A 15,235-nucleotide genomic window follows, 5' to 3' on the forward strand; every position below is an offset into this window, starting at 1 on the left:
TCTCTTTTGTTTGACACTAGAAATCACATGTTTTGACCCGTTATCTAACTCAACCCAAGTATCTTACCGCCTCTGTTGTTTGCGTATATGTATTGTGTACCGCCTCATCTCTTGTGCCCGACTTAAACACACAACTCGTATAATTGATAAATCAGTTTTCTTTTACGATTTTGTATATCAATCATGAGGATGCTTAAAACGGTCATCCACACAAAGCATCTCGTCATCATCATTGAAAGAAAACGTTACCATCGGGTTCCAGACATCTCAAGGTCGCGCTTTGAAAGGATATCCGCTCCAAGTCTACATGATGTCTTTGAAACCCAATACCATCTGCACTTGCAAAAGTACAAAACTATCATGGTCCATCATCCCTTAGGCTAGAGGGTGTGGTATAAAGCCCCTAGCGGCTTTATCACGCCACATCAGCGCCACGTAGGATCCATGTCACATAGGGGGGGTTTTAAAGCCCGTCCCTTTAACTTGCATGCAATGGTTTAAAGCCCCATTTACTGTATATATAAAAAAAGAAAAAAAAAGAAGAATCTGATTGGTTGAAAAGAATGGGCCCCACCTGCATAGGCTACTAACGCTCGTTAATGTGATAAAGCCCTCTCCGTAGGGATGTCAAGCCACACCATGTGGCTTTAGGGATGTCAAGCGAAACCCAGACCAAATAGACAAACACGAAATTCAAAACATTCAAAGCGGGTAATGAGGTGTGGATTGGGTATTTGATGACTTTTAAATTCATTTTAGAAGCATGGTATGAGGTGATACCCGGTTTAATTATCCAAAACATACATATCCAATACATTACTGGAACTGGAACGATACCCGTAATTTTTTATTTATTTATTTTCTTTTTTCCTTGGATAATAGAGAATCTGTTGATCCAAACTTTTTATTTTCTAATTTTCTTTGTGTAATAAAATTACATAAGACTAAAGATAAGAGACGATGTACAATGAGAGAAATTTCGTATCACATATTTGTTTTTCTCAATTTAAGAAGGGAAGAGTTTAGAGTTTGATGGTCTTTTCTCCCTTTAACTAGTTTCTTCCTTGATTTTCAAACGGCTATAACTTTTTTATACGTTAATATATTTTTTTTTAAATTACAGCGTATTAACAAGCATTTCATTCTCTTTAATTCGAGCAACCTATTATTATAATATTCTTAAAAATAATTTACAAGACTTTGAATACCCATTACGTGATTTTGAATACCCGATACATGACTACGTTTTATTTAAATACATATTACGTGATTACACATTCAACATAATTCATTACGCATTCAATGTAAATTCATTACGTGATTACACATTCAATATGATTTGTTATAACTAATGTTAATAAAATTATGCTTATTACGTGATTACACATTCAATAATAAGAACTTGATTGTTTATGTTTTATTACGTGATTAAATCTCTAATATACGACATTATTATAGGTTAGTTTGGCTAATGTTTTGAATATAATTTATCCTTAATACGTGATTATACCTGAAATTTTAGGTATTCCATATGAAATATTATGTATTACATGTTTGTTTATACGTAATTATGTAAGCACGAAATGAGTATTTAAAATCATGTAGTCATGTAATAATACATAGTCAACTATTGTTACGTAATTACGTAATCACTTAGGGGCTGTTTGGTAGCCTCTGAATGGTCATTAAGAAGCTACCTCTTAATGGAACCATTAAGAATTTTACCAATGAGAAGGTAGAAGAATGTGACATGTGATGATTTACCATTCAGAGGTTACCTCTTAACCATTCAGACTTGAGGTTACCTCTTATTCATTCAGAGGTTTTAAACCATTAAGAGATAGCATCTGAATGACCATTAAGAGACTACCAAACAGCCCCTTAGTGGGGTTTCACTTAAAATACTATAACTAAATCAAGTAATCACGTAACGGGTATTCAAAATCACATAGTCCCTTACTGGGTATTCAAAATCATGTAATCACGTATGAGTTTCTAGAATCCTTCAAAAAAAAAATTTAAGAAAAATATAGCAATAAGCTGCTCGAATTAAAAAGAATGAAATGTTCGTTAATACGGTGTAATTTTTATAAAAAAAATATTAACGTATAAAAAAGTTATAGCCGTTTGAAAATCAAGGGAAGTGAGTTTATGAGTTAACAATATTCGTTTTTTCTATTTTATATTTTTTCCACTTGTTCCTTTGTTTTTAGTTATACGAATTCTATATTTGAGGATCACTTAATCTAAACCATTGATCTTGCAAATTAAAGACCAAACTTCTCTCTAACACTTGATCTTACAAATTAAAGACCAAACTTCTCTCCAACACTTCATACACTTCTTCCCTCTTATAGAATAACCTTTCTCTAACACTAAAATAGTATAAAAAGTATTCTTGGGAAACCCAACATGTAATTTTTAACAAGCTAGCTAATGGGTACATGTGGGCCGGTGGATATCAAACCGGAAACGAGACAATGTTTACAATCAAGCATGAGACTAAAATTATCACTACATGTCTCATTCTCATCCCTATGAACCAACCCTTCACAATTTCAAAGTTCCAATGACCTACCACCAGTGGGTGGTGGGTGCCACTAGATAACGTGTTGGTAGCTGGTGGTGGACTAATAGCATTCACATTAGAGTTTAAAAACACTCATCTTTAAATAATATAGAGAATGACACAGATCTACCTAAATCATTCCTCCATCCAATTCTTTAAAATAGAGAAAAAAAGTCTAAATATAGAGATTTACTATTCATTCTCTATATCCGTCTATAAATTTTTGCGAGTGGCTATGTGCTGTGAATATAGGAAAGATAATTTAAATTTAAATACTATATAAACTAGAATTAATGAATTATGCCTAGCAAAATGGACAGACCGGATTGGGTAAGGGGCCTAAACGTGTCAAGTGACGACTAAAATAAGTTCCTAGCAAAACATGTCATTTCAAAAAAGCTATCAATCTTGTTTCGAGTCAAAACGATATCTCATCAAAATGCGTTCGAGTTAAAAAAAAAAAAGTCATCCTAGAAAAAAAAAGTAAACAGTAGTCGCTTTGCGAGACGATAACAGGCGTAGCAACGTCATGCACGGTGTGATAGTTGTTAGGGCTACAATGACAAGTCTGTAGGTGGCTTTGTGGCAGTAACAACGGTGATTAAGCCGTCTATGATAGTGTAGGTGTTGTGATGGCAACAACACATTGATTTGATATATAATTCAAGTTTACTCAATAAAATTATATGGTGATGGCAACAACACATTGATTTGAGGTTTACTATGCGCGCGCGTTGCGGCGCGCTAAACCAAATCGTTCTATAAGAATGACAAAACATGTCAAATAACAAAAAGTAGCTCGAACTAAAACGTAACGTATTTTCGGTACCGGTTCGGCACCGGTGTTCATCGATTTTTACCCTCAAATACCGGTGTTGTACCAGTACCAACCGGTACCGAACCGTACAGTACCAGGTATATTCGGTACCGGTACATACTTTTGGGGATTTCGGTAACTGTATTTTCGGTACCGATTGGTACCGAGCTCATAAAATCCTGTAACAACGTAGCAATACAAGTAATTGCACAGTTTAGATTACCTTTTATACACACAGTAAGTAAACTGACTGACATCATTCTTCAAACGATTCGAGATAAACGATGCGTAACCAGTCATATCCGGCATCGTGGAGTGCATTAAAAAGGGAGCAATTGGACGATTGGATGCTGGGCTAGGTGTTTCTTGGAATGCCCACGGATTGTTCGGGTCAAAACCTCGATTATGAGGATTCATTTTTTCGTATTGTGGTTGGATGAGAATTTTTTTTAAAAATAAGATAGAGATCATTATAGAAGAGGTGGAGTAGTTGTGGTAAAAAAAATGAATAGAAGTGTGAGTATTTATAGTGAATAGATATTTTTTTTAAACACATGGCCGTTGGCCAACGGCTAGCCCAAACGGCTACTTGTCTTGGCCAATGAGATCCCACCATGTCATCTTGATAGCCCCGCCCAACGCCCGGGCTGAAACCCCCGCCCAAGAGGCCACGCCGAAACCCAAGCCCACCCGGGGTGGTGATTTGGGCGTTTGTACCCAACCCACGCCACAACCCCCGCCCCATACCCCATATTCTAAAATTTCCTAGATCTTTTTTTTAACACATAGCCGTTGGCCAACGGCTAGCCCAAACGGCTACTTGTCTTGGCCAATGAGATCCCGCCATGTCATTTTGATAGCCCCCGCCCAACGCCCGGGCTGAAACCCCCGCCCAAGAGGCCACGCCGAAACCCAAACCCACCCGGGGTGGTGATTTGGGCGTTTGTACCCAACCCACGCCACAACCCCCGCCCCATACCCCATATTCTAATATTTCTTAGATCTTTTTTTTAACACATAGCCGTTGGCCAACGGCTAGCCCAAACGGCTACTTGTCTTGGCCAATGAGATCCCGCCATGTCATCTTGATAGCCCCGCCAAACGCCCGGGCTGAAACCCCCGCCCAAGGGGCCACGCCGAAACCCAAGCCCACCCGGGGTGGTGACTTGGGCATTTGTACCCAACCCACGCCACAACCCCGCCCCATACCCCATATTATAATATTTCCTAGATCTTTTTTTTAACACATAGCCGTTGGCCAACGGCTAGCCCAAACGGCTACTTGTCTTGGCCAATGAGATCCCGTCATGTCATCTTGATAGCCCCGCCCATCGCCCTGGCTGAAACCCCTGCCCAAGGGGCCACGCCGAAACCCAAACCCACCCGGGATGGTGACTTGGGCGTTTGTACTCAACCCACGTCACAACCCCGCCCCATACCCCATATTCTTATATTTCCTAGATCACTATTGATTTAGTTTGTTTTAATTAATTGAAATCACTATTTATTTAGTTAATATATGTTGAATTTACTGTTCATTCAGTTTGTTTTCTATTAGTATATAATTATCAACTTATTTGTGCACGGTATTGTACATCATTTTCGGGGAGTTTTTCAAAAATAAAGTTGATTTTTTTTTTACTTTTAGTCGAAAGTATTTGATGAATTATTTTTAACTCAAAACTATTTGAGTTATTACTTTTAATCAAAAACTTTTCATCTTTTCAATTTAACCTCATAACTTTTTTACTTTCAACTTTGTTCCCCTATACTTTTCATAATATATTGTTTTATGCTTCGTTCTAAATTTTGCGAGTTAACACGGCGCAACGTGCGTGTGTGGTTCAACGTTTTTACGTTCCGTTTCACGCTTCGTTCTAAGTTTTGTGAGTTAATACGATGCAATGTATGTATGTAGTTCAACGTTTTTACGTCGTCTATTCAAGGCCGGCTCTAGCATAAGCCAAATCAAGCAAGGGCTTTAGGCCCCAAAATTTCAAGGGCCACCAATTTTAAGAGGTTATCATTGTCCGTTTTCCTAAGTCCTAACTGATATTCTTTCATTTGTTAGTATATGTTCCTAGAAAGAGAAAAGAAAATTATATTAATAGAGATAGGTTAATTTTGTGAGCTCTCTCTTTTTTCAAAGCTTTTTATGAAGAAGATGAACCAGACTAGGTGGATAGGTTAGTGATGTGATTATATGTCATTTACCTTTTTATCCCTAAAAGTAATCACATAATTAGTTAATTACTGAATTGACCCCTCTGTTTTTTTAGAAGTGTTTATTAGTGACTTAGTGATATTTTTTTTCTTTTGTTTTTTATAGTTTAGAGTTAAATGCCATTTTAGTCCCTGTGGTTTGGGTCATTTTGCCATTTTAGTCCAAAGGTTTCATTTTTAACCTGTGAGTCCAAAAAGGTTTCACAGTTGACATTTTAGTCCACTAGGTTAACTTCATCCATTTTTTCTGTTAAGGAGAAGGCCAATTCGGTCATTTTATATGGCTGAATTGCCCTTTTAGTTAACAGAATTACATACAAAATGATCAAATTGGCCTTCTCGTTAACAAAAAAAATGGATGAAGTTAACCAAGTGGATTAAAATGGCAACTGTGAAACCTTTTTGGACCCACAGGTTAAAAATGAAACCTTTGGACTAAACTGACAAAATGACTCAAACCACAGGAACTAAAATGACATTTAACTCTATAGTTTATTTAGCAGTTTATATAGATTTCAATATTCTGCTCCAATTTATTTAGTGTTATATATATATAGTGGAGGGTTCAAATAAGAATTTTTTTTTGTAAGAATAACAAAAGAACAATCTTCAACCAATAAGAATGCTTCCTTTTACTTCATTTAATTTTTGTATTTAATATGGGTGTAAGGGTATATTGGTAAAATTAGATACATCATTAATTGTTAGTCTTCCTTTTTAATAGCTAACTAAATTAAATTTGTAACTTATTTTCAAAAAATTATATTTTTTCAAAGAAGAAAAAAAATATTTTAAAGTGTAAGATAAATTATAAGGTGTGTAGGATGAATTACGAGTTGTGTAGGATAAATTTCAGTATGTGTGGGATAAATTTCAAAAACGTGTAGGATAAATTTTGATGTGTCTAGGCAAAAATTTGTGTGAAGGATGATATTCTTTATGACTAATTAATTAGTAAAAAATAATAATAAATGAGATGAGAGAAAAACTATTTAATGTTTTACAATTGTACCCTTTGTTCTTTTTCTTCTCAATTTAATTTTCTTCTCAAATGAACCTCTCCCTATATATATATATATATATTAAACAACATGTATTTAATGTGATATATATTTTGGTCTTGAACTATATGTTTATGTGTATGTATATTAATATAATGGTAGAAATAGTATGCCTTAAATTATTGAACTTAGAAATAAACGATTAATACTGAGATAGGAATGATATGTTAAATGAAAAAAATAGAAAATAACATATATTTTTTTGTATTGATATGTTATTTTAAGAAGTGCTATTAAAACAAAACAAAAAATTGATACACTCTACGAAAAAAAAAAACTTATAGTAAAAAAGGCCTCCATTTCATTGTTCGCTTTAGACCACAAGAATCGTTGAGCCGGCCCTGCGTCTATTTTTTTCTTGTTTGACAAGTTCGTCATAACGTGCAGGTCCTAGATTGACTTAGTTATTATTTTCTATGTTTACATTTCGGTCTAGTTTTTTCGCCGCAAATTCAGTGTTGGTGGTCGCTCGCGGTGGTATGACATTGATGTTTTTTAACACGATTTTACGTCCCCGCCACAACGTAAGGATGCTTAATACTAGTTCTTTTAAAGAAGTATTATTGAATTGAATAGACTTAGATATAAAGGGCATGTTTGGCTAAGCTTTTTGAGAACAACTTATTGACTTATTGGCTTTTTTAAAAAATCAGTATGCAGTGACTTTTTGGAAAAGTCACTTTTCCCCTCACATACACCCTCATTGCCAAACATTATTTTGGAGCTTATTACTTTTCAATAAGTCAATAAGTTGTTTCAAAAAGCTTAGCCAAACATGCCCAAAGGTACGGATTTGAGGTGTTTCTAGAAGATAAATAAAAATTCGAAGATAAAGCTGAAATTTAAGGGCCATTGTTTGGTCATAGACATATCACTAATTTTACTTGTTCTCTCTTCCTAAACACATCAAACTATCAAAGACAATGACCGCTACTAAACACATCAAAGACAATGACCGCTAAATTCAAAACATAATTTTTATTTTTCAACTGAAAAAAATATCTTTGAACAGTTCTTCTAACTAAACCAAACAGATTAAATTGTACAAAGGAGACTTGTTTCCATAAGTAAACACCAAAATTAGATACTTGTGTTGACATTTTTTTTATAGCTAATTAAAAATTAGATTCCATCTAGAAAAAAAAAATTGCATGTAAAGATAATGGGATGAAGATAAAACGTTAGTAAATATTCTAATATTCAAACTAGAGATAGAATGATAACTACTAAATAAACTTAAGGATAAATGATAACTTAAATAATAATAACTATCATTAAAAAATGAACTCGGCTAACAATGTACCAATGTAAATTACATGTGAACTACTATTTCTTTATCATTAGAATCAATGTCAATTCGCATATAAACTTTAGGTTGAATTTGTTTACATGTGAACTACTATCACATGTGAACAAGTGAATCACATCTCTTTTGAGTTAGAACTTTCAAACGACAAACTATATGACAACTACTTTGCTAACAAAGATTGATTGTTCATTTGAGCATAAACATATAGGAATTGGAGGCATCTAGTAATGGGAAAAGTGTAGATGATTTGGGGAAGAATATAGGATTACAATTGTGCCTCATATCACTAAAAGTATGGATTTAGTTATAACCATTAGATTAAATATAGAGTAAATTACGTTTTTGGCCCCTGTGGTTATGTCAGTTTTACTATATTAGCCCAAAATAAAAATTTTTAACGTATCTGCCCCCATGGTCTCTATAACTAACTATTTTGGCCTCTGAGTCTAACTCAATCCATTAACCTGCTTAATTATTTGTCACATGTAACTCACATGATGGGCATATTTGTAAATTCACCTCCCACACATATTAAATTATCTTTAATATATATTAAAAATATCTTTAAAGAAAAAAAAATTTATATTAACTCATTTTCTTCTCTCTCACAAAATAAACCCACTTTCTCTCTCTACTCTATCTCTCTCCTACCACTACAGCACTACCTACTTCCACCACCGTCACCAACCACCATCATATCCCCCACCAACCGCCACCGCCACAACCCCTCACACGCCACCACACATAGCTCCCCACAACCCCTCACACGCCACCACACACATCTCCCCACAACCCCACGCGCAATAGCCACAACCCCCACATCTAAATAAGAAGTCGATGCAGTCGGATTAGATCCCACCGGAGCAATTTTCAAAAGAATCTAGAAGTTCCACTGATCTTATTTGGGGGCACCGGTCATTGACTCACCAGGAAATGCTTCTCGAACTTAATCTGTTGCAATTAGATAAATTTGTGAAATTTGAACGATTTGAGATGAAGAAGGTGAAGCTAGGAGAGTTGAAGAAGAAGATGATGCTGCTACTCTAATGGGTGCTGCCATTTTGATATGCAAGTATAGTATTGTGTGTATGTATGAATCAATGTGAAAGATGAGAGAATGATAAATTTGATGAGTTGTTTCCTGATTTTTAATTTGAGTGTTTGGATAATATCACATTTGATCTGCAAGCACTTTATATTTGAGTGTTTGGGTGTTCGTCAAATTGAGGGTGAAAAGGATCTGTATTTAGGGCTACTGAAGAAGATTGAATCGGAGGGAGGTGATGAATAGTGGTGATTGATGATGATGTTGTGCGACGGTGGTAGGTGAAATCGATGGTGGAGGATGGTTGTCGGTGTAGCAGTGATGGCGGAGGTGATGGCGACTGGGTAGTGGTCGTTGCTGTTGGTGGGTGTTGATGGAGGGTTTGGGTGTTGATGGAGGGTTTGGGTGTTGATGAAGTTCTGGGGATGATGATGGTTGAAGATGATGAAGATCTGGGTTAGATTTAATTAAAGATGAAGATCTGGGGATGATGATGGTTGAAGATGATGATGAAGATTTGGGTTAGATTTAAAGGGGAGGAAAAATTACAAAAATACCTATCATGTGACTTGCATGTGACAAATAATTAACCAGGGTAATGGATGGAGTTAGTCTCAGGGGCCAAAATGGTTAGATATAGGGACCATGAGGGCAGATACGTTAAAAATTCTTATTTTGGGCTAATATAGTAAAACTGATATAACCATAGGGGCCAAAAACGTAATTTACTCTTAAATATAATTAATAGTTAGGATGTGTTTCCTTATTCCCCATATTTTTTTTATTTCACTTATGGATACAAGATTGCCCTTGGGAATACAGGGCGTTGGGCGAGTAGGAAAATGGGCCCTCAAGCTATTATCACTCATTCGTCGATTTGGCACACCTTTAGTTTTTATACTTCCAGTCTCTATGTTTTTTAAACGGGTTTAAACTATAAAACATTATTGGGTTTAGTTAGGTTAAACGATAATTTGATTTATTTGTTTATATGAGCCTAAACTAAATAGAATAAGTTATTGAGTTAATTAGTTTTTAACTTTGTATTTAATTTATATCTTTTGTTTAAGGAAAAAGTATATATATATATATATACCAAATATATATAAAAAAATAAAATATTTTGGACTCAATGGAAGAGTGCGCTCTAGATGGTTGTCCACCTTACCCCTCCCATAGGAAGACCCTGAATTTCTTAATTAAATTATGTTTATTTCATGTAATAACTACCTTAGATTTGTATTTTGTAACTAGGCTAACCTTAGCACTCAACCAACACTTCACTAATCCAAACTCACCCAACCAAAGTTGAAACTTTCCAATGATAATGAGTTAGCTAGGTCTCAAGACCTATTTAACCTCTTCAACCACAATATAATTAAGAATGAATATATGACCAATATGGTTATACCACTTGAGACTTTGGCCACCAAACTCTCCTAACAAGTTATTTTATAACCCAATAAAGTCCTATTTAATCTTTATTTTGTTCCACAAAGTATCATATTTTCAACCAACATAAATATCATATCAATAACTTATAGAAAATATCTTAAGATACAATTATCAACAAGGTAACGATATTCTATAAAATTCTAAGCATGCTTATTATATTCACAAATAAAGTTGCGTATTATTTTTTCAAACACGGCAATTACATAAGCAGTTTTGATTTTCAAATCCCAAACACCCCTTAATTATTCTATTTTTTCAATTATTATTGTTTCAACTATTAAATTATAGTCGTCAAAAGCATATATGTATATGTATATGGATAGTAGGAAGTGGATAAGCATTTCATTAATGGAAACCTAATAGCTACCAACTATTTTCATCTTTGAATCTTTGATCATCAAATCTAGGGAACGTAACCTAATGCTATAAGGACTTGTACTCCATGCAATCAAAGTTATGCAATCCCTAGAAATGTGGAGCCTCATGTTATACAATACAAAAAAGATACACTAAATTAAAATAAAAATAAATAAAGAAAATGGAAACCCAACAATAGGTTTATTTTTAATATTCTTGTAAACGACTTTGTGGATTTGGTTTTAGTTACATACATTTACAAAACCGAATAGAACGAGTATATGGATTAGGGATGAGCATTTGGTACCGGTATCATACTGTACCAATCATTTTCAGTACCAGTACCATTACACATTTTTTTTTTTTCTGTTTTTTGGAACCGGTACCGGTATTTTAGTTAATTTATCTTCAAATCTGGCACCCTTAGGTACCCCTTTCGGGTACTACTTGGTTTCATCGGTTTGTGATTTCGGTGACTACTACCTGGTGAAGAATGCCGTAAAAGTAAGGTGAAAGTGGGTAAAACGAATTGGGTACTTCTCTAAAACCACCCCATATGATTTGAGTACTTTTTTCTATGAAAATGGGTCAAAATAAGGTGTAACGAATAAATCGAGTACTTTGTGTTATGCTCCTAGTACCCTAAAACACATGCCATAAGGGGACCCGGGGTGGTTCCTCTTTTGCACGTTATTTCATCACGGAAAAATGTTTAACGCGTTAATGTCCACCGCCGGCAACAAGTATAACGCGTGGTGAGTTCAACGAAATCGATTTTCGTGATGAGTATAACGCGTGATGATTTATTTTTGTGAGTGGAATTGTTGGTTGGGGGGAAATTGTTGGGTGTGGTGATGAGTGATGACCACCCCCACTAAAAAAGGTTGTGAGTGATGGAAAAATGGTCCATGACATGGCGGAACTTGATTGGTGCTTGTGAGTGATAGAATTCTATCACTAGTGAACCACCCCCCTCCCCTAAAAACAAGATGAACATTATTCAGAAAAATATTACAAAGTTTATAACTATAAGGACTAGAATGTTATGTTATATATATATATATATAACTGATCGACTCTCAAATGTACCAAGATACATATACTGTATAACCTAACTACATATACTATCGTATACAAAACGACGTGAAGTAGTATATTGACACATAAAGCAACATATACGTGTTAGAATACGAAAAAATGTCTCATTTAGGGAATTTACAGAGGGTGAGGGAATCTTTAGAGGTCGCGCCTGCATAATGGACAAGACCCGTGTCTTATAAGCCACGTATCGATGCAGGGTAGGTGAAACATGTGATGACATTGTGGCAAACTTCTTACAGTTTCTCCAAGTTGAAAATCCTGAACACAAATTCACATACACAGATCATTATCAATTTTATGATCACATACACAGAAAATCCGTTTATCGAAACAATTGTAAAAAGAAGTTTTATTACCTGAAGGCATACAGAGCATGAGACTCGCTCACCCGAATCATCCAAATTGTTGTCATTTGTAACGGTGATTTTAGGTATCTTTTCAACTGAATATTCAGGCAAGCCTTTGGATCCACCAATGTCGAATATGTTATGAACCTCTTCAAAGCTCGTTTCTACCGCACCCATCTAAATTAACGACGTAAAGATCAATAACGAGAAGGACGAAAAAATAAATTATACTTGATATAAAGGTTTCAAATTTTACCTGGCTTTGTACTGCACTCAACATAGCGGGGCCCATCCGTTCGCGAACAAGTCTTCCACTTAACAAGCTTACAATGACATCAATCTGTTTTTAAAAGCGATATTAGCTAACGGGTTATAATCATACGAACTAAAAGTTTTGCAGGATGATGAAATTCTAAAGATTTTCACCATTTCACTATCATTTTCCGTGGTAAAATAAGACTCAATGAAGTTATCAACTCTTCTCTTCATAATGACCGGATATTTCTTGAAAACTTCGATAAATTTTGGGGCAAGATGTCTTTGAATCCTAATTCAAAGGAGATCTCATGAAGCAACAATAAATCTCTATTCCTTTTGATATTCTAGACTATTTTAACTCAAAATTTCCTGAATCGATAGTCTTTTTTTTTTTTTTTTTTTTTTACAAATAGGTTACAACGAAAAGGATAATGATAAAACGATAATCACTAATTCACTATCCCAATATTCAAACTAGAGATCATTTAACGATTAACAAACAAACTTAAACGATAAACGATAAATCAAATAAAAATAACACTTTGGTCACCATATGAATGTGAAAAAAACAGAATTGCTCACCAAGTACAGAAGACATCTGATCCCAGACTCATCAGACTGCCACAAAAGAAGAGAAGATTCAAAAACTTCAATCGAAAAAACCGCACCCGAAATCGCTCCAACCGCAGCACCTCTAACGAACCCACTCTCCGTTTCTTGACCGATCAAAGCACCAGTCAATGCTCCTAACAAAGTACCCACTGCAAATTCAAAACACCAACAAATTAACCTCAATCAAGACCCAAAAACATGATCAAAAGTTTCAATTTTTTCTACTAATTCCAACTCACATAACATTTCCACAAAACCCCCAATTTCTAACCCTAATTTAACAACTTTGCAATCAAGATTCAAGAACATATCAATTGGGATCAAATGGAAAAACCCATGAATACCCAATTCAATTAAACAAAAACCCACATCAAAAAACATAAAATTGGATTAAATAAACAAACCTAATGCGAAGAAGAAGGTGAAAATTGCGGAAAAGATGTTCCCAATAATCGCGGAGAGTGCAGAGCTGAAGAAATCTTTGACTTTAAAGATCAAATTTCCGAATGAAAAAGATGAGATTTGTGAAGATGAAGGGGTAGGATGAGATGGGTATGTGTAAACATCCATTCTTGAATAAGTTTGTATGAGGGTTTCTTGAAAATCTTGATTTGTATGTGAAGATGATGATGATGATGATGATGATGATGATGATGGTTGAAAGATGTTGAGGGGGTTTGAAGGCTCACGGGTTTAGTCAGGTTGGGTGTATGGTTGATTGTTTCATGTGAAACCAGGAGAATGAAAGAAACAAGATTAGAACTACATTACATTTATAGCTTTCTTGCTATATTGTGGTCCGTGTGGATCCCATAAGACTTTTTCTTTCTCCTTCTTTTTCTTTTTGTTGTATGCTTGCTTATATTACTCGTTACGCGTCTAACGGTATGTTTAAACTTTAAACTAGTTACAACGATGGGTCTGGGTTGTCGAGATGTGGGGCTACAATGATGTGTTAACTCATTACAAAGGTATGTCTAAAATCACTTGTAATTTGAAGAAAGCATCGATCATCTCTTTAAAATACATGTGTCTTGTTAGGTTTTATTCCAATTTGTATTTCCCATATTGGTTTGTTTTATAATCAATGACAAAAAATCTTTCGTTTCGATGATGTTTGCTTTTAGGGCTTTTGATGTACTATGGATTCAATTCTTGTTTTGAGTATGGATAATATTTTGATAATTTACCTATATTAAAGAATCAACGAAATAAACAGTAGAAATAGCCTTTGGTTGGTTGAGACTGACGGTAGGGTGTACGTGTTTTATTTCCATCGTTTAAACTCTTGCCCAAGCTTACTTTCCAAAGTTCCACTGCCTTTATCAAGGTAATGTAGGTTGGTGAAGTCAGAGACCATAATTTATCAAGGTAATGGAGGATATTGAAGCTCAGAGACCAAAACCGATTTCCGGCGGCTAGGGTTCCACTGTGAACCCGACAATGTCGGTGATTTGGGGTTGTCGGCTAGGATTCCGCTGCGAATCTGAGGGCGGCAGTGATTTTGGTTGTCTCTAACCACCGATACACCCTTGCTAGCGAGGTTTGAGCCTAAACAACAATGGCGGTAATTTGGGTTTGTCTCCAACCATCGATAATATTGTTCAACAACATATGAATTCCATAGTACATTCTCCTTCTCTAATGCGATAACTAGAGGCCATGTTCCTGTAACAACATCGCAGAAAACCCATCAGTTACTTTTTAGGGTTTGTTTGATTTTGATGTGATTTGAAATTCTTGATTTGGACATGAATTTAATGTTGTAGTTGGTCTTAATGGTAGTGAGAATAGGCGGAAACCAATGTGATTGATGCCATGATGTTCGTGTTTGGAAAGAGAGCAAACAAGGGAATAGATTTTTTATTTGCACACTAATGTATTGGTTAAATTGTTATTTCTCTAAGGGTTCATTTGGTTCATGGCATTCAATGGGATTGAGATTGAAATTGGAAAACATTCCATTTATGTTCTTAATTTGATAAACTAATGAAGAGTGCATTGCAATTAATTACAATGGTGTGTTAAACATCACAATGGCATGTCCAAGTGGTGTAGGTTGGGGCATGAACGAATTGTAT

General features: G+C 35.1%; 1 protein-coding gene across 1 annotated transcript; it reads right to left on the reverse strand.

The window, feature by feature from the left end:
• Positions 1-11,832: 11,832 nt before the first annotated feature.
• LOC110899453 (NEP1-interacting protein-like 1) lies at positions 11,833-13,986 on the reverse strand. The gene is made up of 5 exons (XM_022146346.2): positions 13,559-13,986; positions 13,125-13,303; positions 12,541-12,624; positions 12,294-12,461; positions 11,833-12,195 (listed from the first exon to the last, which is right to left on the reverse strand). Exons 1-5 carry the CDS (start codon positions 13,722-13,724, stop codon positions 12,073-12,075), a joined length of 720 nt encoding a protein of 239 aa, XP_022002038.1. The 5' UTR covers positions 13,725-13,986; the 3' UTR covers positions 11,833-12,072.
• Positions 13,987-15,235: the final 1,249 nt, after the last annotated feature.

The sequence above is a fragment of the Helianthus annuus genome, chromosome 7, assembly GCF_002127325.2.
Source record: "Helianthus annuus cultivar XRQ/B chromosome 7, HanXRQr2.0-SUNRISE, whole genome shotgun sequence".
NCBI lineage: Eukaryota > Viridiplantae > Streptophyta > Magnoliopsida > Asterales > Asteraceae > Helianthus > Helianthus annuus.